This window comes from Alosa pseudoharengus, unplaced genomic scaffold (genome assembly GCF_046254945.1).
Source record: "Alosa pseudoharengus isolate Yale_2024_CS ecotype anadromous, Long Island Sound unplaced genomic scaffold, YU_APseudo_1.1 YU_APseudo_1.1_scf_11, whole genome shotgun sequence".
Taxonomy (NCBI): domain Eukaryota; kingdom Metazoa; phylum Chordata; class Actinopteri; order Clupeiformes; family Clupeidae; genus Alosa; species Alosa pseudoharengus.
Window position 1 is genome coordinate 20396585 of NW_027468576.1, and position 26465 is coordinate 20423049.

Here is a 26465-nt window from a genome sequence, read left to right on the forward strand (position 1 = left end):
ATGGTGGAAGTCCAGAGATGTGAAGGCGAGAGTGAAGAGTGGCCGAGGTGTCAAGAGCACAGCGTTGGTCCTCACCTCCTGTTAAGGCCCACGAATGAAGGGGTTAAGGACAGAGGTGCCTCAGATCAAATGCTGGCAGAGTCAATTTCCTTGCATTATCTTGCGGCTCTCTAAGCCGCACTTTTGAAGGGATTTTCTCATGACTCTGAGACCTCTGGCTCCCGGCACGGTAATGCCAACCACCTGACCCGACTTGCAGACAATCAGGCCTTGGTGAGGAGAGAGAGCGAGTGAGCGAGGCGCCCGTTTCGCCGGCGTCTGTGCTGTTTTCACTGATATAACGCCCAAGCCCCTCAAACCACGAGAGAGGTCACATAGTTTCATTGGGCCGTAGAAAAAAAAGAGGGCAGAAATCATATTTATGTGTCCCACTTCTCTGGAAGTGCGGGTGACAGTTATCGGCCCACCGAAGACTGTAAACTTTGTGTTTTCACATGTAGCACATCACCCATAGGGTCCTATGCCGTGCAGAGGCAGTGCTATAATTAGAAGGGTTCTGCATGTTTTTGTGCTGTTAAAGGTGACCTTTGAACTTTGACCTCTCTAAACAGCAGCCTGCTCCTGACTTAATTTCGGTGCTGTTGTGTGAAAATGTCCGTCTTGCCTGTTCCTGAAAGCAGTCGCTGTGAAAAGTCACATCTGCAGCGTGGGACCACCCAGAGAGGCTCAGTGCCCAGACTACAGTGTGACAGGGTGCTGCGTGACAGGCTTTTCATCCAACTGCGATTATAAAACCATTTTCTTTAAGTGTTGTATCCTCCAAATATTACTGTCAAGTCACATTCTAGATATCTGAGTTACAGTGTCGGAGTCACTGGAGGATACCCAACATGTGGTGCAGGCAGACAAGAGCTGCTTATCAAATGCTGCCAAATTCTGCTCCTTCATTTTTAGCCATCACTTCCACTATTGAACCTGCTTCATGGTTCAGGCAGCCCTAAGGTTGACGGGATTGGTTTTTGAAGACTTGTTGGTTTCAAATCAAACCTTCCATAGTTATGATGGTATAGTCCCCCCCCCCCCCCCCCGTCTCTCTCTCCCTCTCTCTCTCTGTCCGTCTCTCCCTCCCTCTGTCTCTATCTCCATTTTACATATGTTATTGATATATAATGCTGCGATAATGAGATGGTGTGTGTTTGTGTCCAGCAGGGGTTACTTGGTGGCTGCCCCGTCTGTGTTTCGCGCTGGGGTCGAGGAGGCTGTGAGCGTCACGCTCTTCAACGCAGTGGATGAGACTCGGGTCCAGGTGCAGCTCTCAGTCAAAGGAGAGACAGTTGCCCACAGCCATGGCACTATACTAGGTGTGTGTTTGTGTTTGTGTGAGAGAGAGTGTGTGTGTGTGTCTGTCTGTGTGTGTGTGTTTTTGGGGAGGTGGTGGTTGCTGTGAAGCAGTTCATTCAGCTCTCTGCTATTCAGCAGTGTATTTGAATACAAAAATTCACATTAGAGTGAGAAATTGTTAACCTCAATGTGTCACAGTTCATGTGGGTTACTGATGTGAATTAACTCTGTGTCTGTGTGTGTGTGTGGCACCTGTATGTGTTCGGGAGTATTTAGGTATTATTGCACTACTCTGCTACTCTGTACTATTCTGCAAGTGAAAAACAAAAAAGGGGAGAAACTGTTTATCACAGTGTGTATCAGTATGTTTTCTGGAAATTTCTGTGTGTGTGTGTGTGCACGGGTGTGTGGGGGTGTGTGTATGTGTTTTAGGCGAGTGTTCAGTTGGAACACTGCCATGCTCTCTCCTTCACATCCATTTTTCATTCAGCAGATCACACACACTGCCTGGCAGGGTGACCACTTAATGCACATGTGCACACATCCGTGCACAAACACACACACGCACACACACACAGACACACTGTTTAAGGGCAATCTGGGGCCTGTGCATAACGTATGTGTTATGTATGACAATACTGCTTACATCTGTGGAGCCCCACCAGAGAGTGTCAGCTTGATGAACGCACACACACACACACACACATGCTCGCAGGCAGGTATAACACACACACGCATACAAACACTCACACTCACATACAGGCATAAGGCATACACACACACACTACACACACACACACACACACACACACACACACACATGCACATACTCACACACACACACACACACACACACACACACCACATACACACCACATACACACTACTTCTTCTTGATGAACTGAAAGGCGCTACTGATCCTGGAGAAACAGGCCTCCACATGTTTGGGAAGGTGAAGTGTGTTTGCGGAAAGTTTGTTCTCAGGAAAGGCTCCTCATGTTAGTGTAATTGAAAAACAAAAACTGGTGACGTCAACATCTGCATTGGTCATCTGTGCCTTGTCCGCCTATCTCAGCACTGCCCTGTCGAGACTATATCTGGTGTGCTTCTTGTATGATGAAACATCACTGATGCCATTCTTGGCTTGAAACAAAGTGTTTTTTTTATTGTTATAATGATGGTAAAGTGTGTGTATTGGGTGACCTCATGGGCGTTTTAGTGGTTGTTTGTGCATTAAGGGTTGGATGCGTGTTTTGTATTTGTGTATATTAGTCTTGATGTTTATTCTAGAGAGAGAGAGAGAGGAGGGGGGGATAAGAGAGGAAGGGAGGAAAGGACAGAGAGAGAGAGAGATAGAGAAAAATAAAGAGAGAGAAGAGAGAGAGAGAGAGAGAGAGAGAGAGAGAGAGAGAGAGAGAGGGAGTGTGAAAGGTCAGTTTTATGATGCTGATGTCATTTGAAGACCAGCCTTTGAGTCATGTGAATGTCCAGTTCTGTTTTGGCATTTGGAGGAGAATCTAATGAGTTGTCAGTAGTCACATGCACCAAACTATGATAACCTCTGTTGACTTTATGCTTTTTCTCTCCTCAGATAAAGGAACCATCAAACTCAAGGTGAGGGGCACCAAGCAAGCATATCATGTGTTTCCTCTAGCCTCCTGAGAAATCTTAAAGGCTATATAACTGCTCGAAGTTTGACCGCACAGTAGGGATATCCCTGTCGGCCTGCAGGCGTAGCACAAATCAGAAATGTGACGACAAGAACAGCACACACAAAAACAACAACAACAACAAGAGCAGCGTCTCCGAGAGACATACCAAAGGGGAGATTATTTATGGGCACAGGGGAACATCTGCCCCCGCCACATTCATGTGCGAGGAGGTAACAGCCTGGTCGTAATTGGCAGCAGCTGTCCGCTCGCCTCTGTGGTTGTAGCGGATCAGTCCAGCATGGGCAAGTCAAAGCAGAACACTCTCTCATCCTTTACCAGAGAGAGAGAGAGAGAGAGAGAGAGAGAGAGACGAACCTCAGCCCCATCACACGAGATGTCCCTGCTTAATCATCCCTTTAGACATCTCTTGTTGCTAAACTAGTTGTGTGCTTGTATCTTATGTGATCAGTTCTCTCTCCCCGTCTGTTCTCTTCTGTGGGACATTGCATATATCTGTTTTAAAAACCTCCCAATACTAGCCCTGTGTAATGGCTGTTAAATGGTGTCTTGTGTAGTTTGCAGCCACCACAAAAAGTTTTCTGCTGTAATTCAGCACGCAGAATACGACAGCTGAGATTGTGCTGTGGCTGCTTCAGTCCATATACAGCACATTTTGAAATTCAGAACAAATACAGCAATGACATTCGTGATAAATATGTTTACATTATGAGTGTATTGACACAATAGTGGTGATGTCTCTAATGTGGGACTAACTGTCTTGCTCTGTTTTCCCTCCGTCCACCATTACTCAGGTTCCCACTGGACTGCGAGGTCAGGCCCAGCTGAAGGTTTGGGGAAACCGCCACGTGACCGAGGGGGGCTACATCTTCCACAACTCCACCACCGTGACCGTGGACAGCAAGGGGACTGCTGTCTTCATCCAGACCGACAAGCCCGTCTACAAGCCACTACAAAGAGGTATCTGGTGATGAACATCTCAGCTGGAATATCAGACACTTAAAAAGAAACTTTGATCCATGACTTGGTACTTGGGTAGCAATTGTTGTGATGTGATGAGGTCCTAACACTCTGAAGTGTATTTGGAGTGGGTATCAGTCACACACTTCACTTCACACTTTCTTTGATTGGTGAATAGGACATACTTATTCACCTACCTACACCAATGCTGATGGAATGGATTCACATGTAGTAGAAAACAGTTCAGATGTGAACATTAATTCTTGACACATATTCATCCATCCAGAAAGAGTTAGATATAAATTTGTCGACATTCATTACAAACTCAACTGATGCACCCCTTGCAAGCATGAACATGAAGATAGAGATACAGTATGTCAACAACAGGAAGTTCATTGTATGTAGTGATCGTTGATTGATGACTTTGATTCTTTACTTTACATGTAAACATTTGGTCATCTTGTTTGTCTTTCCAGTGCTAATCAATGTTTATTCAATGGCACCAGATCTGAAACCAGCAAATGACAAGGTAATATGATCTGAATGGGTATATTACTGGGTTTTAACCCACATGTGTCTCTTGTACACTCACTATCCCTTTACAAATGAGTAGGAGACTTAATGCTACATAAACATGCCATGGAAATCCCTTTGTTTAATACATGACATCCTTCTTTATTCTTTATTCCCATCCCTCCCTCCCTCCCTCCCTCTCTCTGTTTCTCTCTCTCTCTCAGATTGAGGCGTATGTTGTGGTGAGTGTGCCTTAAGTGGGGGGGGGACCACCCGTCCTGGTTTATTCTCCCCGCAGGTGGAGATTACAAGGCTCTGCACCTCTGATAACAGGCTGCCAACCAGCCGCTTCATACAGCAGATGTGTGTGTGTGTGTGTGTGTGTGTGTGTGTGTGTGTGTGTGTGTGTGTGTGTGTGTGTGTGTGTGTGTGTGTGTGTGTGTGTGTGTGTGTGTGTGTGTGTGTGTGTGTGTGTGTGTGTGTCTGTGTGTATGAGGTCACTAAGGAAGTTATATAAACAACTTAACTCTGGTGATGGTCTACATATCCTGTATCTGTGTATTCCATTGCTGTATTCCCTGGTTAACTACCTACAGGGAGATTGCATGCTTGACTTCTAAAATCTACTTACGCACCTTAAACATATCACTTTACAGAACTCATTAAGCAGCAGTCTCAACTGACCCAGCACTGCTGCTCAACTTTTATAATAGCATCATTTCTCAAACAGGCTTTCATTAGTTTTGAGCTACATTGCAGTAGTCTTGTAGACTACAATTTGTTAGGATGCCAACATCTGAATATAATATTCTGCCCCGCTGAGGCTCTGTTATGGGTGGTCCTGTAAATATGTGTGTGTAACTGGATGTGAATTCTTTCAGGATCCGCGAGGATCCCGGATGATCCAGTGGAATGGACTCCAGCCCCGATGCTGCGGTATTCCTTTTTCCACTCTCTTTAGAAGTTGGGATTTTTTTTTTTCTGTCAGATTTCAAGGCAGTGCAAATGCAGGGGATTAACATACTTCACCCACTGGGATTCCAGGCATTATATGAAGTCCAGCATTTATACAAAGGTGTTTGATTTCTGATGTATTTTTTTCCTGATTTTGTTTTTTGTCGGTCTCAGGCATTGTGAATATGAGTTTCCCCCTGTCCGACCAGCCAGTGTTTGGAGAGTGGCTCATCTTTGTGGAGCAGCAGGGTCACACCTACAACAAGTCCTTTGAGGTGCAGAAGTATGGTGAGCACCTGATGACTCAAAAGCCACCCCTTAGCTTGCACACTGGGCTGATGGAGCTGCTGTTTTATCATCTGACTGTTTACTACATCTTAAACGTTTATTTATTATGTTTCGCCTTCAAAACTCTGTGTAGTCTTGATGTAGATGTAGCTTGGCAGTGTATCATAACCATCTCTGTCTCTCTCACTCTCTCTCTCTCTCTCTCCCCACAGTCACCCCCAAGTTCGAGTTGGTGCTGGAGCCGCCACGTTACATCCGTGACCTTAACATCTGTGAGCAGGTGACCGTCAGGGCCAGGTGAGCCCAAACACACTACTACCATATTAGTACAGCTACTCTTAACATGATGCCAACATTTCGATGGCCTCATTGCTACCTGCAGTTAGTATGAACCTCTCAAGTTGCTCTGTGATCTGTGATCATAATACACACAAAAAAATGAAAATAATACACAAAAAATATACAACTAAAAAACTGATTGTGGTTCATTCACTGAAGATATTCACTGTGCGTTATTGGTAAACATGGCTGTTTTTAATCTTCATGTGAGATGCCTCTCTGAGGTATAAACAGCATTATGGTTTTCTGACACAGTGATGCAGTTGTAAACACAGGGTCACAGGTGCATCTACTAGTACAACAACCATGTTATTATGAGCATCAATGCTGAATCTTCATTTCTGTTCCCACCACAACAGGTACACATTTGGGAAGCCGGTGACTGGGAAAATGATTGTAAACATGACTGTGAATGGAGTGGGTTACTATCGCCATGATGTGGGCCACCCGGTGGTCAAGACCATGGAGGTGGGTCTAGTTGGGTGGGCTCCTGTATGCTATTAGAAAATACTGAAGCAAAACAAAGAGATGGCTAGACATCTAAAAAGGCACTTTTTAGAAACCATACCATACCAAACCATACCAACAGTGAATATATCAAACCAGGCTATGGAGGAATTACAATGGCTATAAATATCCAGTCTATGGAGGCATTACAATACAATGCAATATATAGACTCCACTAATGAGATCAAAGCAACTGTCAGCATCTTAAATTCTTCCCCTGTCCATCAGCCTTTTTTATAATGCTCCTGTCCTCTCTGTCGTCTCCAGATCCGGGGCACAGCAACCTTTCCCCTGTGTGTGAAGGAAATGATGCCACTGGATGTAGCGGATCACTTCCGGGGCACGGTGAGCATGTGGGTTTCAGTCAGTAGTGTGGACGGCAGTCGACAGACCATGCTAGACGACTCGACACCCGTCCACAAACAGCTCATCGACGTCAAGTACTCAAAGGACACACGCAAGCAGTTCAAGCCTGGCCTGCCATACAAGGGCAAGGTGAGAGAGCCTTAATACTATTAGTACTGGTTTCCTTATAAAGCTGAGTAGGAATTGGAGGAGATGGATTTCTTAGCTGGCACTGCTTATTGGTTACCTCACCTGACTCTGTACCGTCAGAGAAAAAATAAGATTAAAAGTTTAGCACTTAGTTTTGAAAATAATTGTTATACAACTGATGGAAAGTAAGACTTCAGTAGATAATGTCAGCAATCTACAGTACTGTTGTCAGTAAAGCATTGAGGTATCCATTACTCCTTGGTCTGTCATAAGCAAACAAGTCCAATTGTGGTTGAAGCTGGGCTGTGAAGAGCTCAATCAACCTGTTAAAGCGCAGCATCCTGCAAAAGCCTGGTGAATTACACAGTTTAGACACAGAGATAAAACCACGCTGTGTCAATACTTTTAGGACTCATATTTTTCATCAGTGGATCTATGATATGCTCATTTCTATATGTGTGTGTGTTTGTGTGTGTGTGTGTAGATCGAAGTAGCGTATCCCGACGGCAGCCCTGCGGATGGCGTGCGTGTGCGCGTCAAGGCGGAGCTCACGCCCAAGGACAACGTGTTCACCAGCGAGCTGATCTCCCAGAACGGCCAGGCCACCTTCGAGATCCCGTCCATCCCCACGGCAGCACAGTATGTCTGGCTGGAGGTCAGTGGCAGATAGCAGACAGACAGACAGACAGACAGAGAGACACAGAGAGAGGGCGATCAATACACACAGCCGTGAGAGAGAGAAACAGAGAGGGGTGGAGGACTACACCAGGCGCACCAGGGAAGCTACACCAGGCGCATAACTGAAGCGTTCCATTCGCGACGCGTCAAATCCATTTTAGATGAATGGACTATTTTTTACGAACGTACGTGCCACTATCACGTCTGGTGTAGCTACTCCCATTGATTATAGTGGAAGCTAATTGTTGTAGCAGATGCAACGCGAATGGAACGCTTCAGTTACGCGCCTGGTGTAGCTCTGCCCTTACAGAGAGTGGAAGTAGTGTTGAAAGAGAGAGTGTGAAGGAGTAGAGTAGAGTGGAGGAGTCACACGACACAGAGGATGGGAATTAGAGAGCAGGTGCAAGACAGAGAAACATGGAATAGAGAGTCCATTCAGCATACAGTGTTGATATTTGTGTCCTTTTTCAAATAGATCTTGATCTAATTGACTCAGTGTTATACAGTGCAAAATTGTATAACATTTGTGTCAATAATGTCAATAGTGTCAATAGTCAAGTGTATTTGTGGTGCGTTATCTGCATATCGTGATCTAACGTATTACTGCAAATTCTACATGAATGTTTAGTGAAAAGACCTCACATTTGCTGCTGTGTTTCTGCATTATTGAGTAAGCATCTGTCCTCATGGCCTGTGTACATGTGTGTGTATGTGTCTCCCTCACCTCTCCCAGACTAAGGTGATGTCCATAGAGGGCCGAGCTGCTGGGGACCAGTACCTGCCCAGCTACCTGTCCATCAGCAGCTGGTACTCCCCCAGCAAGTGCCACATCCAGCTGCAGAGTCCCGGCCAACCCCTGCAGGTGAACCCCAGTGGCCCTTTCAGATGCTTTCACAGGAAATAAAAGGAGCTTTAGCTGACTATGACTAGCATGGTGTATGTGTCCATGGCCTGCTGTGTGTTGCCTGGATTCTGTGTCTTTTTTGGCAGTATGTGTTTGTGTGTGTTGTCATATGCCCTTCATCTTCTGTATGCGTACATTGCTGCACTCTCTTTCCTTTTTCCTCATATTATGCTTCTATTTGTGTGTGTGTGTGTGTGTGTGTGTGTGTGTGTGTGTGTGTGTGTGTGTGTGTGTGTGTGTGTGTGTGTGTGTGTGTGTGTGTGTGTGTGTGTGTGTGTGTGTGTGTGTGTGTGTGTGTGTGTGTGTGTGTGTTCTCAGATCGGACAGGAGACCAAAGTGCAGCTGAAGTCCACGTGTGGGTGTAATTTCACCTTGCACTATGAGGTGGCCTCGCGGGGCAACATCGTCCAGTCTGGTCTGCAGCACCCCAACCAGAGCAGCCACCGGCAACGCAGGGCCGCTGTCACCTTTGACAAGAACATCCACACCACACAGACCCCCTCTGAGACAGGTGAGCATCCCCCTAATGCTGTATTACAGTACAGACTACAACAAGAGTCTATGGCCGCAAAGAAGGAAATTTACTTTAAAAGACATTTTTTTATCCGGTGTAATTGTTAACAATGCATCTGTATTGTTTTGTGTTGATCCAGTGTGGCATTGTATGTGAAAATGATCTGTTTAGAAAGTTGATTTTATACCACTCTAATACATATCTATTGGTGTGTTTTTTTTATTTTTACATAGTTGTCAGGTGAGCAGTCATACATATATGTGTGTGTGTGTGTGTGTGTGTGTGTGTGTGAATATATTTATTGAGTTCCTATTTGGCTGCACAGAGAGGTTTAACAAGTTGTTTTTTCATTGATAGAGGAGGAAGAAGCTCTTCCCCAGACTGAGATTGACAGCTGTGTGACAACGTTGCAGCTTCAGGTCACCGCAGCGATGGCTCCTCTAAGTCGGTTGCTAGTGTACTACGTCAGAGAAAATGGCGAGGGGGTCACGGACAGCCTTCAGCTATCTGTGCAGCCCAGCTTTGAAAATAAGGTCTCTCTCTCCCCCCCCCCTCTCTCTCTCTCTCTCTCTCTCTCTCTCTCATTCTCTCTCTCTCTTCCCCTTTGTACCTCTCTCTCTCTCTCTCACTGTTTCTCTTTCTACCAGTTCTAACCTGTTTCTCACTCTCCCTCTCACTCTCATCCTTGTATTTCAGTATAAATATTTTTATATTTTATATATTTTATATATATTTAGTTTATATCTCTCTCCTCTCATCGTCCTGTATACCTCACATTGTAATATATTGTAACACTCTGACAGACCAGTGGATGTCCAATTACTGCCCATTGTTAACATAAGTCTAAGAGAAATGTCAGGGTTACAGTATAACTTAGTTATACCGTGGCTTTATATAACAGCAGGGAGAGCTTCCGAGAAGACTTGCTGTAGCTGCAGGAGGCTTTCTGGGACTCATTGTTTTTGTGGGGCTTCGCATAGCTCCCCACAGCCCTATAGATATTTAACAAGCCTTCTCAACCACAGCAGGACACCTCCATTATATGCAGAATTTTAAATGTGGCTGTAAGACACGGTGGTCATGCTGTGTCTTTGTGTGTGCGTGCGTGCGTGTGTGTGTGTGTGTGTGTGTGTGTGTGTGTGTGTGTGTGTGTGTGTGTGTGTGTGTGTGTGTGTGTGTGTGTGTGTGTGTGTGTGTGTGTGTGTGTGTGTGTGTGTGTGTGTGTGTGTGTGTGTGTGTGTGTGTGTGTGGTGCCCCTGTAGGTGTCTGTCACTCTCTCCTCAAATGAGTCCATGCCAGGTGACCCCATCAGCTTGAGGGTCAGAGGTGAACGGGGGTCATGCGTCTGTGTGGCCACCGTGGACAAAAGCATGTACCTCCTCAAGCCAGGCTTTCAGCTCAGCCCTGACAAGGTCAGTCTGGCACCACGCCTATCCTCTGCCTCTGGCCTCTTACGCGCTCTGCTGACCATTTCAATTGTTTTTGCAGAATTTTATTCCATACAGAAACAAAATCCTAATGTATTGTGTTTCTTTGTCTGTTGGTTCTCTCTTTGTGTGTGTGTGTGTGTGTGTGTGTGTGTGTGTGTGTGTGTGTGTGTGTGTGTGTGTGTGTGTGTGTGTGTGTGTGTCTGATAATGTAGGTATTTAAAGAGCTGGCAGACTTTGATGTATCAGATGCTTTTGGTGTACCCAAAGATGATGGGCATTTTTGGTGGCCGGGCTTGTCGTCACGGAGACGACGGTCCTCAGTGTTTCCATGGCACTGGGACATCACTAAAGACGCTCGCTTTGCTTTCACCGTAAGTGCACCGATTCAGCCATGCGCACACTGTCACAAACACAGAATGAGCCACTTATGACCACCACAAACACGGACGCAGCCAGACCCAACACAGACACGGGACCACCCAGACCTAATCCATAGCCATCCCAGCCAGCTATTTAACACCCATACACACAATCAGCAATGTCACAACCAGTTACAGAAGCAATAATATTGCATTCCCACAGTCGCAGTCAAATTACACCCCGGAGACAAAGACAACCGCGTCTAGACGCAAAGCGATCCACACCTCGTCCATACACAGAACCAGCTGTGTCACCCCCCAACCAGCGCCAATAACTGTACAGTATATCACTCCCAGACACAACACCAGCTACGCCACACCCCAGTGCAGCCATGTTTGGATTCCTCTGTCTATCAGTGCTCATTATGGCTGTCTGTCTCATTCACATGTCTGTCTGTGTCTTTCGCTTTTTGTGTTTGTACACACGTGTGTCTGTGTGTGTGTGTGTGTGTGTGTGTGTGTGTGTGTGTGTGTGTGTGTGTGTGTGTGTGTGTGTGTGTGTGCAGGAGACCGGGCTGGTTGTGATGACAGACCTGGTGCAGCTGAACCACAGGCAGAGCGAGGGCATGTACACAGATGAGGCCGTTCCAGCGTTCCAGCCCCACACCTCCACACAGGCAGCCCTGCATGCCCGACCAGGACCCAGGTACACACACACACACACACACACACACACACACACACACACACACACACACACACACACACACACACACACACACACATGTATGGACAGATGCAGGAACATGTCTACATCATTTTGACTGCCTTGTGATTGGTTGCAGAGCAGAGAAGCGAAGGCGAACATTCTTTCCTGAGACGTGGGTGTGGCACTGCCTCAATGTCAGGTACTGTGCTTGTGTAGATGACTGATGACGGCTTAGGCTTAAACACGTTTGTGTTAGCGGACATAGTCCAATAAAAACCATTATGAGAAAAAGCTTGGGAGTGCAGTTTTTCATGTTAATTTCATAGTCTTTCTAACTCGCACCCGAAGTCATTGTATCTTTGGGAGTTGAGCGCACCTGCTTCACACTTGCTTGTGTAGATGAACTGCATGACTGCAAGACTAACTATTGTTGACAAAATCTTGTTGTGTCTCATTATATATGGTGACTGGCGCTTGCTGTAGGTTTGTGGGTCAATATTAAAGTAATGCTAGCAATTATATGGATGAGTGTGCAGTTTTGTCTTTACTGAAAGGGGATTGGCCTTGATGGACTTCGTTTTACTTCCTGTCTACTAGTGATGTCACAGGTGAAGCTGAGCTCCAATTGGTTGTCCCGGATTCCATCACCACCTGGGTGACAGAGGCGATTGGCCTCTCGGAGGAGAAGGGGCTGGGCATGGCGCCCAGGGCGGAGCTGCGTACCTTTAAGCCCTTCTTTGTGGATTTCACCCTGCCGTACAGCGTCATTCGCGGAGAGCAGACCAAAGTTCCCCTCACTGTCTACAACTACTTACCCACCTGTACAGAGGTGAGAGCACAAAGTCACAAGAGAGAATAAGAAGAATGTTTTTCATTTTGTATAACAAAGTCTTGAAGTAACCATTAGTTATTGACAATAAACCATGTAAAAATTTTCATTTCTGAACTCATTGCATCCCAGTAATTTGAACCATTGTATTGCTTTCTTACAACTTATGCCTGTGGATGGCAGACACCCATACAACGTATGTCCCTGTTATCTGGATTAGTAAACAGTGCATCCCCTCCTGCTCAGCTTGTTGGCTATTCAGTTGCCATGTCCTCCCCTGATGGACAGGTGTGTATTTACAGAGAAGTAAGCTGTAGTCTCATAGCAGTGGTGAGAAGTCAGATAGGGCCCTCCAGCCCTCCAGCCACCCACATGTTTGTGTGCTGCGCTAAAGCTCCAGCACAAATGAATGACACATGCTGGCCTGTGGGAGGCTGAGTCGTGTGTGCCTCTGCAGTGAGCGCTGGGCAGAGATGACCGCGAGTGGCTCCGTCCGAGGCATCCGAGTTGGTGTCACCCCCCGCCTTGTTTCAATCAGGTCCCTCTGCCCATGCCGTGCCTGAGCGTGAGCGTGACTCCCCAAATCTCTCACAGCGGAGGAACGGCTCGCTCCCCCCCGGACCACCTCGCATGTCTGTCTGCCTGCATGCATCCATCCCTGCGTGCGTGCAAGCATGCGTGTGTGTGCGTGTGTGTGTGTGTGTGTGTGTGTGCGTGCACAGCTGCCACAGTCGCGTTAGCTCCCCATGACGCAAGAACAAGCGCGGAGAGCTCTGCGCTTTCATGTTCGGTGGAAAACACGTTATTCATATTTTTGTTAGGGGTGGAGGGGGGAGCCGATGGGGGGGGCGGGGGGTTTGGGTGGGAGTTAGGGTGGAGGTTTGGGGGGGTTTCGTACGGTGGAGTTATTTATGACATGTTGCGTGTGGACGCCCGAGCTGTGAAGCGGTCCGCCCGCATTACCAAACACTCGCTAGCGAACGGGGACGGCGAGGTGGGAGTGATCCGTAATCCTTCAGGGAGCCTGGGAGCCGTGAGTCAGGGAGGCATGGAAAATTTGCAATGCGCCTCGGAATTCCTCCAAATCCTTTAAGAGTACTCAGGAAGTCACGCTACATGAAGGGGGGGAGGGGGGGAGAAAATGGATTGGGAATAAAGGGGGTGGGATGGATGGATGGAGTGAAGAGGGGAGACGAGAGAGGAGAAGAGCAGAGATAGAAGGAGGAAGAGAGAGATGGAGAGAGAGAGATATGACGCAATTCCGTTCATGTCAGGAGAAGCGGATTTATGGAGCGTGTCTTTACAGGGCCTCTGGCTTGGTGTCTCTTGTGCCCCCCTTGCAGGTCCACATCAAGGTGTCGGTGCCCAAGGGCATCCGTTTTGTGGGGCACCCTGGCAAGCATCACCTGACCAGGAAGAAGTGTGTGGCCCCTGGAGAGGCCACGCCCACGTTTATCGTGCTGTCATTCGCTGAGCTTGGTGTGGCCAATATTACAGGTTAGATCATCTGTAGAGTCACGGCATCTGACAGAATATAAACATACAGATGCAATCACAGTCAGACACACACACACACACACACACACACAAATGCTGTGCAGAGAGCTTCTTAGCTCCTAAGTAGCTCATAAACATTTCTGCGCAAACCCGATATGCTTGCAAAAGACACTTGTCACAAACTACATGCCAATGGGCAAAAAGTTGCTTTTACGTGCATTTGAAAAGTTTGCCAGACAATATTTTGAGTTCAGTGATCCTGCTATTTACTACTGACTGTTTAAAGTTGCAAAGCTGTGAAGGAGAAGCACTTCAAATAGAAGAGCCCTATGGATAATGGGGATTATGGCCATTCATGCACCTAACTTTCATGTGATACTATAAACCATGGGAGAGCACCCTCTGACGAGGCTAACATGTGTGTGTGCTTGGGGGATGGGGGGGGGGGGAGTTGGTCCACACTGTAAGGGAGGGGACCTCCTGTGGGGGATGCACTCTGGACAGTGGTGGGGATGAGGTGTGTGTGTGTGTGTGTGTGTGGATGGGTGTGGGAGGGAAGCGTTCTATGACTCCCAGAGGCACGTTGATGAGTTTGTGGGTCACTGCCGGCCAATGGGCCCCCTGTGTCCTCTGCCTCTGACCCTGCTGTTCCCCCCTCCTTCCCTCTCACTACACACACACAATGAGCAGCTTTGGCTCACAACTGAGAGAACACGGATTCCCACTGAGTGTGTGTGTGTGTGTGTGTGTGTGTGTGTTGTGTGTCTGTGTGTGTGTCTGTGTGTGTGTCTGTGTGTGTGTCTGTGTCTGTGTGTGTGTGTGTGTGTGTGTCTGTGTGTGTGTGTATTGTGTATTTCAGAGACAGTGTACTACTGTATACTGTGCCTTTATGTGTATGGTATGTTTCTTACCCTCACCTGTGAGTGTCAGGTACTGTAAGATGTATTTTCTGTAGCCTTAGCATATAGTACAGCCACAGTGGAAGTGTGTGTGTGTGTGTGTGTGTGTGTGTGTGTGTGTGTGTGTGTGTGTGAGAGAGAGAGAGAGTTATGTGGCCCCCTGGGGCTGATAACTGTGAGGGACCCGTTGTTTTTGTCCCCTCTGTCACATTAAAATGTGTCATCGTCAATTTGTCCCGTCTTTTGAAGTTGCGCGGAAACATTCTTGAATGCCTGTGATCATTTGCCGATGAGCCCTTGTCGGCATGGAACCCATAACACCAGCTTTTGCTGACACAACTTGTTTTGATCATTTCACTTAACATGCACAATACAGTGTGTTCCATGTCTATTATATTGCATTTGACAGAACAAACAAAACAACTTGCCGACACGCACACACACACACACACACACACACACACACACACACACACACACACACACACACACACACACACACCCAAACGCATGAAGGTGACGGTTCTCTGTATTTGGTGTGACAGCTCGTGCAGTAGCCTACAGTGAACCGGGGTGCTGCCATGATGGACTCCAGGCTTCTAAAACGAGCCGCACCCCTGAGGAGCTGGAGGACCGGCGAGCTCCAGCAGGCAGTGACTACGTGCGCCGCAGCGTGCTGGTGGAGGTGGGAGACCCGGCCGTCTGATCCCAGAGCAGTACAGCAATGAGAAGTTCTGTTTTGTTAAGCTATGGGACAGGTTTGCGGTCAGTTGCTAATTAAATCTTTGTGTATCTTGTTTTTCTTTCAGCCGGAAGGCCTACCTCGAGAGTACACCTATAGTGTGTTCTTCTGCCCCAATGGTTTGTATTGATAAAACTCATTCCATTCTGAATCTTTCTCCATCAGCCTAATGGTCTTTTTGGCCCCCACTGTCGACTTCAAGGCAGCGTTGCCTTGCCTAACCCTAGTGCCTTTATAGGTAGCGCTGCCTTGAAGTCGATGGTGGTGGCAAAAAAAGACCATAATATCTCTCCATCACATCACAGATACTTCCTCTGATTCCTTCTTCCCATTTGCCATGATGCACTCTGCATCTAGAATGTCATCCTCAGATGGGGTTCACTCACACTAGCCACATAAGCACACAGATTTGTCCCAGCTTGATAGTTAGTCCATACATGTAGAGTGATAGAGCCCAACTGCTCACTCTGATGTTTTCATGAGTGTAAGTCTTATGCTGTGTTCTACTGTGATACTTTGTTGACTTAACCATCTTCCCTCCTCCGCAGAGCGAATCCACATCTCCACACCCAACAAGTACGAGTACCAGTATGTGAAGCGGCCGGCGCGGGTAACCCACTTTGAGGTGGCGGTGAAGACACACAACGACGCCCACATCGCCCTCTCGACCAGCCCGCACGACAGCGCCGAGATGCTGGAGATCGTGTTGGGGGGGCGACAGAACACGCGCTCCTGGGTCTCCCTAGGGAAGATGGGCGAGCCGGTGGCCAGCGCCCCAACACCAGGCATCCTCTCCTGGGACGAGTTCCGCAGCTTCTGGGTCAGCTGGAAGGGCGGGGTTGTACAAGTAAGCCACCATCGGGTCCCAAAGGAACAGTTTACTGAGAGCAAAAGGCACTCTATTGCCTGAGTTTAGGGCTCCATATGATGTTGTGTCCATGCAACACGTTGACATTTGTTGGTCTTCACTGTGAGCACCAGGTCTCCATTGTGCGTGCAGATGGAGGGTAAACGTGCTGAAGCAATGAGTTATATGTGGGAGCTTGAGATCAGTATGTGAACATCTGCTTTTTCTTCTCATTGTTCAAGGATGAACCTGAATGTAATCAAGGGGGGAGTGTGCTGGAATACAGTTTCAGTAGTAGATGGTATGAGTGGTCAGGAGGAAATTTTTTTTAAAGCTCTGCCGTTGCAGTATGAGCTTTAACAAGAGAACACTGACCGAGAAAAAAAGGCTTGAATGGAACAGAGTAGGCTATCACTGATTTATCATGGCAGCCTTCCCGTGTGTACGTCTCAAGAGTGGTCAGAGTGGACAGGCGCCACGGTAACAGGCTTCTGACTGTGCTGGTGGACCATTGCCAGGGAAACGGAACTCTCGGTTGTCCACAGTCGAGATGATTAGCGGCCTGCGTTTCTCTGGCGCCCTGCTCCCTCCCTCTCGCCCTCTCTGTCTCTCTCTCCTTCTCCCTCTCTCCCAGTGGCACACCCGTGAGGTCAACGCGAAGCTGGGCTGATGTCACTGTGGCCATGGTAGGTGATCCGTGGCTCGTCGTGCAGGGGGGTGCCATCAGCGAGCGAGGTGGGGGGAGGGGGGGTGGGGGTCTGGGGGGTAAATCCTGAGGTCCCAGCTCCGCACCGATCCCCCACAGGGAGCCGTTACCCTGACGCAGAGCACACCCCGAAAAGCGGGACGCTTTTAATTAGGCCTTGCAGGGAGTTTTATTGTCTCACTGACCTGTTTCCTGTGTTTGTTGGGCCATGTTCCGTTTTACATGCTCCTGCACCCAATGTGGTAATGAGTCGGATCTAATGCAGCCAGGAATTTGTGTAAATACCAAGAGGAGTATGTGTTCATTTGAAACAGCAGTTGGGGACGTATGTAGGCATAAGGTGAGCGAGCCAAGGTTTATGTTTGCTAACTTCTGGCAATTGTTTTATTTTTTATGGAGCCCAACTCCTTGTAAATGGCAATATTCCGTATACAGCTTTTTAAGTGGAATTTAATTGGTTTCCCAGGCGGCGTAATTTAATTAAAGTGTGATCATGATGAATTCATTTCCTTTGAATGAGGGAACGCATATTTCTGACATGGCATGCGCTAATTGCATGCTTGTTTTGCCAGGGTGTATCCAAAGGGGGGAAATCTGGAAGGCATTGGGGAAGAGAGAGCCTTCTCTGGCACACCCAGCTTAGATCTGCTTAGCAGAAACAGCAGCCAGCTCCACCAAAGCTGTCAAGGAAATATGGATGAGGAGGAACTCCCAATGCAAACACTTGAAATGAAAACAAAAGCATCCGTAAGGCTGGTGTTCAAAAGCAGAGAAGTCGTGTTCACATCCCGTCTCCTTGTTTGAGGATGGGTTAACAGGACGTGAAAGCCCTCACGCTGTCAGCAGACACGGGTTTGTCCGGAGCCAAAGTGTAAGCTGGTTCGTGTTGCCAGACATATTGCCTTCACCTGTTTTGGTCGACTCAGGTCAATGGAATGAGAGCTAATGGAGGCCTGGAAAAAGTGACTGAAAGGAGGAAATATGAAGGGAATGAGGGAAGGAGTGTGGTGGACGTGTGAACAAAAAGAAGGAGGGATGGCAGGCAGCTGTCTCCTGGGCAGGGGGGAGTTGGGGGGTGATTTGGGAGAGAGGGGTTAAGCATTCTCAGACCCTCCCACACCACACTGCAATGCTTCTCTGTACTGCTGCCATGTTTTTGTTCTGAGCCTGCGTGGTGTTGTTAGATCTGAGATCTCTGTGACCTGAGATCCCCGTGCTCTCGGATTTCTGTGACCTGAGGTCTCTTGTGATCGTTGGATCTTAACGATTGTGTGATCTCTTGTGATCTCTGACACCTGGGGCCCTATTTTTTAGCTTTATCTAAAATGCATGGTCTAATGCGTGTGGTTTAAGCGCATTTAGGGCGTGTCCAGTCCATTTTTGCTAGTTTGACAGTGGAATAATTGATCAGACACCAGGTGTATGGTTCAAAAGGGTTGTTCTTATGTTTCTTAATTAATCATGGGTATGTTTTAGGCGTAACATCTATTAAACCAATGAGAGTGGAGTGCCATATGCCATTCCCTTTTAGAGCAAGGAGCACAGAAGACCATGGCATGTTGGAAGCATGACGACGAGTGAGCACATCTCTGCAGAAGGAATCTGCTTGCACGCGTGACCAATGTATGCAATAGCAGGATTCCACTAAAGGATGCTTTGCTAAAACATGTATTTGTGACAAGCAGAGCATACACGCGTCTGCATGCCTACAGGGCTACAAGCCTAGTATCAACGACAAATCAAACAAGACAAAACACACAAAACACACACAACATACTGACTGACAAGGGGTTACAATGGAAAACATAGCCTGAAAAAAGCAACATTTACCCCCCAATAATATTCATATGACTTAATACATATCTCACTAGATCTGAGATCCGTGTGTTCTATGATCTCTGTGTTCTGAGGTCTCTTGTGATCATATCATCCTTGTTAACTTGCAATCTCTTGTGAACGCTGAGATCTATGGTCTATCTTCTTATAGGTCGGCCATGGTAATCAGCCCTCCAACGAGTCCATCATTGTGCAGTGGGCTGGCCCTCTCCCAGGCCAGGTGCGGCACATCGGCTTCTCCACGGGCTGGGGCTCCGTCGGCGAGTTCAAGATCTGGCGGAAGGAGGAGGCGGACGAGAACCACAACGAGGCCTTCACCCTGGGCGTCCCGCACAACGTGGTGGCAGGGTCCGAACGAGCAACAGCCTCCATGATCGGTGAGGAGAGAGAGGGAGCACACTTGCACCCACAATCACTTTAAACTGCTTTTCTTTCAAACCAGGGAATGTGTCTGGCTTGCACTTGGGTTTCTATGGAAGACCTTTCATATCAGCTGTATGCTAAACATTTTGGGGGATAATTAAAGTAACTCTTCTACATTCTGGTAGCACTTACCCAAGTAAGTAACAAATGGGGTTATTCAATATAATTTCAGCTACAGGCATCCACCACACCATCTCAAAATTGTAATGAATTTAGAATGCGTAGATCCCGTGAAAAACTTTCAAGGTGGTGGGAATATCTCATTTTGTCTAAGCACATTATTTTCATTATATGGGGGAAACCTTTGCTGGCAAAATCTGCAGAATTGTTAATATACTTGATGGAGCTTTAAGCTTTTTAAAGATAAAGAAGGATCCAGTTTTCTTTGTTACAATTTCCATATCCAAAATACTTTCTCACTTAAATTACTAGAAAAAGGTTCTTCCTCTGTGGCTAATAAAAAGAATCTGTTTTAAGAGTCTACATAGTCTCATGAGCATGTATAAACTCTCGCTGGGCCATAGTTATGTGTGATTTGTGAGGAGAAAGTATTCTTAATGGGTAGACTGGGGGTGATTTTGTCTGCATTTTTTGTGTGATGGGTGAGGGGAGAGTTTCCTTTCTGGGGACATAGCGGCGGCCATTGTGGCCTTCCCATCTGTGTGTGCTTTCGTCCCCTGAGCAATGTGTTCTGGTAATACCTCTGGAAATAACTGGATTGCACTGTGTCCAAAAATGGTTTATGGTAGATATAATATTTGGGTCCCTTGGGATATTATTAGTGTTTTGGTGTATTACTTGTGTGCCAAGTCCCTCTCTTGGTCTAATGGGGTTGTTTATCTGAATGAAGTCAAGCACACACTATCCTGCACTTACTGCTTTTGGCTCCATCAATGTCACTTACATTATTATAGATGTTGTGCTTGTCTTACTGTGGGTAAAGTTTATGCGATCTTGAGAAGCTTTTCATCATCAGGTTTATCCCAGGCCTCAGTATGATTGATTGGCCACAGAGCTCCATTTCAGTGGGAATGAGAGGTGTCTTTGAGGGATTGGAGGAAGTCTGTCTGTTGTCAGACTTGGTTCCTCTTTTGCCATCAAACAGGGATCTCTTAAAACCTAAGTGAGCTAATTCAAACTGGCACTGAACAAGAAGTCTCATACTGAGAACTGTTTAACTGAGTTCAGTTTCTGTCTTTACCTTTTCTACATGTATTTTAGCATCAGACAGTGTTTAAAGGAAGATAGATAAATCCATTTCCAGATACATACTTGAGAAACTCTTGCACAATGCATATGCAGGCAAAGTGAACAGAATGTAAATTGATGAAAAGAGGTATCCCTGCCATGTAATCGCTGTTGTGATGTTCTTCAACCTTTGTGCTGTAGGAGATGTGATGGGTCCCACCCTCAACAACCTGGACCGACTGCTGCGTCTCCCCTTTGGCTGTGGAGAGCAGAACATGATCCACTTTGCCCCTAACGTCTTTGTGCTGAGGTACTTGCAGAAGACCCACCAGCTGAGCACAGAGGTGGAGACTGAAGCTACTGACTACCTGCTACAAGGTACCCGCATCCATGCCAACACCCACGCCAACACACACAGCCATTGTAAAAAAGCATGGAGTCAGCAAACCAGTTGCTGCTTCCAGCTAGCTTTAAAGGCTTACCACCTTTGAGGTGATGTCTTGTGGCCTAAGCCCTTCCTCAGAAGACTATTACACTGTACATACTGTTTTTCTGCCCAACACCTACTGGAGTTTACTTGAGGAATTGTGCTTATTCCTTGTTGACTTTTACAACTTCCACACCCATGCCAACAAATTCTGTTACCAGCCACAAGGCATTAGCTCATACATGCTGTACTGTTTCACAGTATAAAAGGGATAACAATTAACATACACAAAGTACCATGAGAGAGAGACAATACAAACATACACTCACCTATACTATTGCAGGGTAGCCCATTTCACACATTTTTGTGTCAAAACATCCCTGACCCCGTGGTGATGCCTGGTATTATTATCCATGAGCCCCTGGCTTTCTTTCTCCTCAAAGGTTACCAGCGGCAGCTGACCTACAAGCGGCAGGACGGCTCGTACAGCGCCTTCGGGGAGAGGGACTCCTCCGGGAGCATGTGGTGAGCCCCCCCCCCACACACACACACACACACACACACACCCCTGGCCCCTTCTCCCAGCTTCCCTGTACTCTGTCACCCTGTAACATCATGACTTATGCTCGCCCATCTCACACTACACTAGCGTGAGTTACGATCCCCTCACACAGTCTCGCCGCCGCTTTGGGTGGAACCGTGAGAAGTCGGAGAGCGTGAGTGTCGCTCGCTCTGCATGTACCCGTGGCGTGCGAGAATCAACAAAACAACGAAAGCAACACAGCCACAGCCGTTGCAGTGGTGCAATCCCATTTTTGTTTTTGATTGGGTATTATTTTGGTTGATTGAAAACGTCTCACAGACACTCTCAAGGGAGCGTCTACGAGTTTCACTGCGCTTGGATTCGTGAATCGGGGCTGGTTTTAATGCACTTGCCCTCAGTCGGAGACGCCACATGTATTAGACGGAGAGGCGCGTGCATTAGGGTGATGGATTAGCGGTGGGGGTGAGGCGGGACACAGGGTCAGGGCTGCCGAAGTGCGTCTGAGTTGTTGACTGTAAAATAGGCGGGATTATGACGCCCCAGAGAATCGTACACAAACTCCTAATTAGCGAGCTCCCGGTTTCCCAGTGCAGGGGCCAGACAGATTTATTTGCTGTTTTTATTTTTCATGGAGGAGTGTGTGTGTGTGTGTGTGTGTGTTGTGTGTTGTGTGTGTGTGTGTGTGTGTGTGTGTGTGTGTGTGTGTGTGTGTGTGTGTGTGTGTGTGTGTGTGTGTGTGTGTGTGTGTGTGTGTGTGTGTGTGTGTGTGTGTGTGTGTGTGTGTGTCAGGGGGCGGGTGGAAAAGGGTGAGGGATCTCCCCAGTCAACCGTGTTCCCCCTTTGGCTGTAACTAAGACTCTCACTTCTAAAAGTTGCACCCCCCTCCTCATTCTCACGTGGGGGCATAGGGGGCTCTAATTCACCCTCTTGTCACAGGTAGGAAAAACTCAAGGAGGTACCCTGGGGCTCCCTGAGAGTGGAGGAAAGTAGGGCACATTTCTTTTTCAACAATTATTGCCCTAGATTGCCCCCCCCCCCCACCCCATTACCACTGGCAATGCACCATGCTTCCATAGCCTTAGGTTTCTGTGAGGAGGGCCTTGAATATCAGAGAGATGTTTCTTAGGCCACTGCAGAAGCTACAGACCCAAACCTTCAAAGCTAACTGTAAGAATCCTCCGATGAAAGAGCCAAAACAAAACCAACAAAATTGTTCTTTGAGTTGAAAGGTTTTGGGGTAAAACCTATTGCTGGAGGCCAGGTTCCACAGGATTATAGGTAGACGTTTATAGCCTGCACTAGATCCTAATGAAGAACCATCTCCTTTCGTGGTGAGTGGAGGAATAAAAAAAAGAACAACAACATTGGGCCTCTGTGAGTGAAGTTTGATGTGTGGCTTTGCTTTACTCGTTGGTGACACAAATCCCAGTGAAGCCTCATGCAAGGCTTTATTAATCCAAGAGCAATGTGTTTATATGTCAGAACAACTCGGCTGTTGTTTGGACTCCAGCGCAGGTCGTTAGCCTGGCAGGGCCCGTGCCAGCCAAACAGCGGGCACTAATGCAGTGTTAATGTATTCCAGGCTGTAAAAATGTATTGGGGAGGAAATTGCTCGCCGTAATGAGCGGATTGGCCGCGGCAACAAAAGCCAGGGTTTTAATATGTACTTCTTATGGAAGCCAAGGCCTACAAGACTAATTTGATCGCTGACCTCATCTAGGATAGAACACCTACACAAGCAAGAGGAGGAAAGTGAGACTCCACAAGAGTTTCATGTAAGGACTTTGAAGATGAACGCTCGAGTTTGGGGATTCTTCTGGGGATGGTAGGGAACGTTGTGTTAAGCTGTAATCTGAGAGATCTGACGTGGCACTGCACCCATGCTTCTCCCATCTGGATCCCATAATTTGCACCCCCCCCCTCCCCCAGCCTCACCTCTACACACACACCCTCACGTGGGGTAAACACAGATGGGAGACGTTCGAGGTTGCACGATGCTTGCACCTTTGAGGACAGGCCGAATGGGAGTCATTAGATAAGGAATTCAGGCCAAGGGTCCCGGCTTCGAATCTCAGCATAAAGGAGCTGTGTTGTGTTATGAGGAGCCTACTGACTAGTATGCCTCTGACAGAATAGACTGATGTCTCTCAGTTTACTTTGAAGCAAAGTGCTTTGTTATGACTATGGCAGAATGACTACAATTGGCCTTTGCCTCTTTCTCATGACTTTTGCAGTCACAAACTGAATTGAAACATACATGGGTCACTGGGTATTCTCACAAACACACAGGGTCATCTGTTGCTTCCCTCACAAAACTCGCCTGCAGGGAACCTCAAACAACAACAAGACGTTTCTCTGTATCTTTTGCATGTTTTTTATGGCACAGCTCTCATATAGGCCACCTATAGATAGGCTCCTGGCGATCAGTTCCACACCTCAGTAGAACAAAAAAAAGTTAGAGGACAGATGTTTGTGTAAGTATGTGTGAATATAACTGTGACTGTGTGTGTGTGTGTGTGTGTGTGTAAGTAAGTAAGTATGTGTGAAAATGTATATACTGTATGTGTGTGTGTGTGTCCAGTGTTCCTGAGTGAGCCTGAGGTAGCGGAGCTGTCGCTGGCGCTTCCCTGCCCTCTTAATCATCTTTATGCTCCGCGGCACCTCTGCGGTCAGCCAGGCTGTTAAAGCCGGTGACACAGTGTTGCCGCGGTATTACTTAACATTATAAAAATTCCTGCCGACTTTGGGCTCCTGCTCGCAGCTCCCCCTGGGGACCCACAAGTTCCAGGACCAGCAAGAGAAGATTTAATAGCCTCCTTTATGAGGTCCTTTTTCCGCCTCCTCGACGCTGGCCTGCTCTCCCAGTTCCGACCCTGATGTGTTTCTTTTTTTTTTTTAGGGAAAAGAATTACCCTGTTTATCTTAAATTATTCCCACTCTCTCTCTCTCACTCACTCTGTGTGTGTGTGTGTGGGTGTGTGTGTGTGTGTGTGTGTATGTGTGTAAGAGAAGGAAGTTTGCCTCATGGTTTGGCAGTGGTGAGGAGAATGCTGTAATGGCAGTGCAGTCACAGAGTCTCCAGGTCTTGCTGAGGGCAGTGTGTGGGTAATTGTTGTGGTGGGCTGTTGTTGTGGTGGTTTGCTTGGTAGTGTGGTGGGCTTTTTTAGTCACCAATACCCCTACATGACATTTATGAGATTTAAGATAGCAACTCTGTATGTGTTTATATCTGACTGGTCAGACATTCATAAATTATGCACGGGTACATATGGGGAGATGGCTGTTCTCACATTCTGGATAGTATGACCAAGCATATACCCAATAAAAACAATTCAGAGGTTATTGAAAGGAATGAAGCTTTGTGGTAAAAAGATTTGGTTGTATATATAGCCTTAGAATCAATTATATATTTCATTTCTATGATCAGATGTGTGGTGGTTCTGGTGTGTAGACATTATATCGTTGTTTAATGGTTTGGTGTGAGCAGTTGTCTAGTTGGTTTTGTTTGAGTAAACAGACGGTTGTTTTGAGGTGGGTGTTTATGACAAGCATAATTAATAGCTTCTAGTGAGCGGAGTGAGTCATCAGTTCTCCCCAGCCCTGTTCCCTGGGGCTTCCTCGGGCACCCTTCCCTCACCATCGAGGAATCCCATTTCACAGGATTCACAAGGAACCCAGACTGGAATGGAATGCACTCGAAACATCCAGGCAGGCAGAAACATACTTGATTTGGCATTGTTAAATATCACATTCTTGGGATGGGAACAGCTGCGAGATCCTGTGTTGATGGAGGCTTGGCCCCAAGATCATCAACGTCTCCATACTTCCTAAGTGCGTAAAAAACTAGAAGAGATTTTTATGTGTCTGTTCCTGCACAGGAGGTACACGGCACATTTTGCCATGACTCAATTCCGAATGTCATCGCATTAAAAGAAAATATTTTCCCTTCACATAAAATTAGATCTTAGTCTTTCAGATTGGTTAATGTGCCATGGAAAAATAATAAAATGAATCCATAATAAACTGTACTAATAGTGCGGGTGTTTTCCTGTCAGGCTGACGGCGTTTGTGCTCAAGTCCTTCGCCCAGTCGCGGGGCTTCATCTTCATCGACCCAGAGGAGCTGCGGGCCCCCAAAGCCTGGCTCATCACTCACCAGAAAGAGGAGGGCTCCTTCCCCGCCATGGGCAGGATCCTCAACAAAGACCTGCAGGTACACCTCAAGGCCTTATGCACACCTTGTGCTCTGACAAATGAGGTTAACTTGACAATTAGTGACAGAGATTGTGTTTGAGTTTGCCACGGGCCATGAGCTCACTGGGAGGGGGCAGTGTGTTTATTTATAACCCCACCACATTTTGGTGGCAGCCAGAACCCCCTGGCCTGTGTTAGTTTAGATTGTGTTTTCCTTTTGCCTCCCAGAACAAATATTTCCATTAGATTGCATAGCTAGCTGAAGAAGAATATTTATGCCAGTGGATGAGGATTTTTGAAGAACCAAAAAAGTTTGTGAAACACTGACTTGTGAATTTGTGAACTGCTGACGTGCTGACGTAATACTTTGAAGAGTAGGGTTCTAACACAAGTTGTTTGGTATTTGTACAAGTTGTGGTATTTGAATTGCAGGGAGGCATCCACGGAAAGATCTCCCTGACTGCATATGTGGTGGTTGCCCTGCTAGAGACCGGAATCGACACCGAGGTGAGAGATTCTAGAATGTTCAACAGAAGCTCACCCAGAGTCACCCTGTGGCCACTGCCCATTTGAGAGGACGAGAGTATGAGATACCAAAGCCCACTTTACCTCAGCTAGAGCACACACGGCCTTAGAACGAGAAAGAGCCCTCTTTGAAGTATGCATTCGCAGG

At 47.1% G+C, this 26465-nt stretch overlaps 1 protein-coding gene across 2 annotated transcripts in view; it reads left to right on the forward strand.

Annotated features, from left to right (window-relative positions):
* cpamd8 (C3 and PZP like alpha-2-macroglobulin domain containing 8) overlaps positions 1-26465 on the forward strand; it is a 45994-nt gene that overhangs the window by 1916 nt on the left and 17613 nt on the right. The window contains exons 2-29 of one of the 2 annotated variants that reach the window (XM_076278345.1): positions 1207-1361; positions 2933-2955; positions 3806-3971; positions 4448-4500; positions 4709-4726; positions 5366-5420; positions 5613-5726; positions 5939-6023; positions 6425-6533; positions 6840-7067; positions 7552-7722; positions 8479-8607; positions 8968-9160; positions 9521-9696; positions 10426-10575; positions 10806-10964; positions 11519-11658; positions 11798-11860; positions 12259-12490; positions 13834-13987; positions 15432-15571; positions 15696-15747; positions 16177-16475; positions 19169-19394; positions 20830-21006; positions 21499-21580; positions 25655-25811; positions 26225-26299. In XM_076278345.1, coding sequence (XP_076134460.1) covers positions 1207-1361; positions 2933-2955; positions 3806-3971; positions 4448-4500; positions 4709-4726; positions 5366-5420; positions 5613-5726; positions 5939-6023; positions 6425-6533; positions 6840-7067; positions 7552-7722; positions 8479-8607; positions 8968-9160; positions 9521-9696; positions 10426-10575; positions 10806-10964; positions 11519-11658; positions 11798-11860; positions 12259-12490; positions 13834-13987; positions 15432-15571; positions 15696-15747; positions 16177-16475; positions 19169-19394; positions 20830-21006; positions 21499-21580; positions 25655-25811; positions 26225-26299 — 3781 coding nt within the window. The remainder of the gene's footprint in view (positions 1-1206; positions 1362-2932; positions 2956-3805; positions 3972-4447; positions 4501-4708; positions 4727-5365; positions 5421-5612; positions 5727-5938; positions 6024-6424; positions 6534-6839; positions 7068-7551; positions 7723-8478; positions 8608-8967; positions 9161-9520; positions 9697-10425; positions 10576-10805; positions 10965-11518; positions 11659-11797; positions 11861-12258; positions 12491-13833; positions 13988-15431; positions 15572-15695; positions 15748-16176; positions 16476-19168; positions 19395-20829; positions 21007-21498; positions 21581-25654; positions 25812-26224; positions 26300-26465) is intronic. The other variant, XM_076278347.1, reaches the window with a different exon arrangement.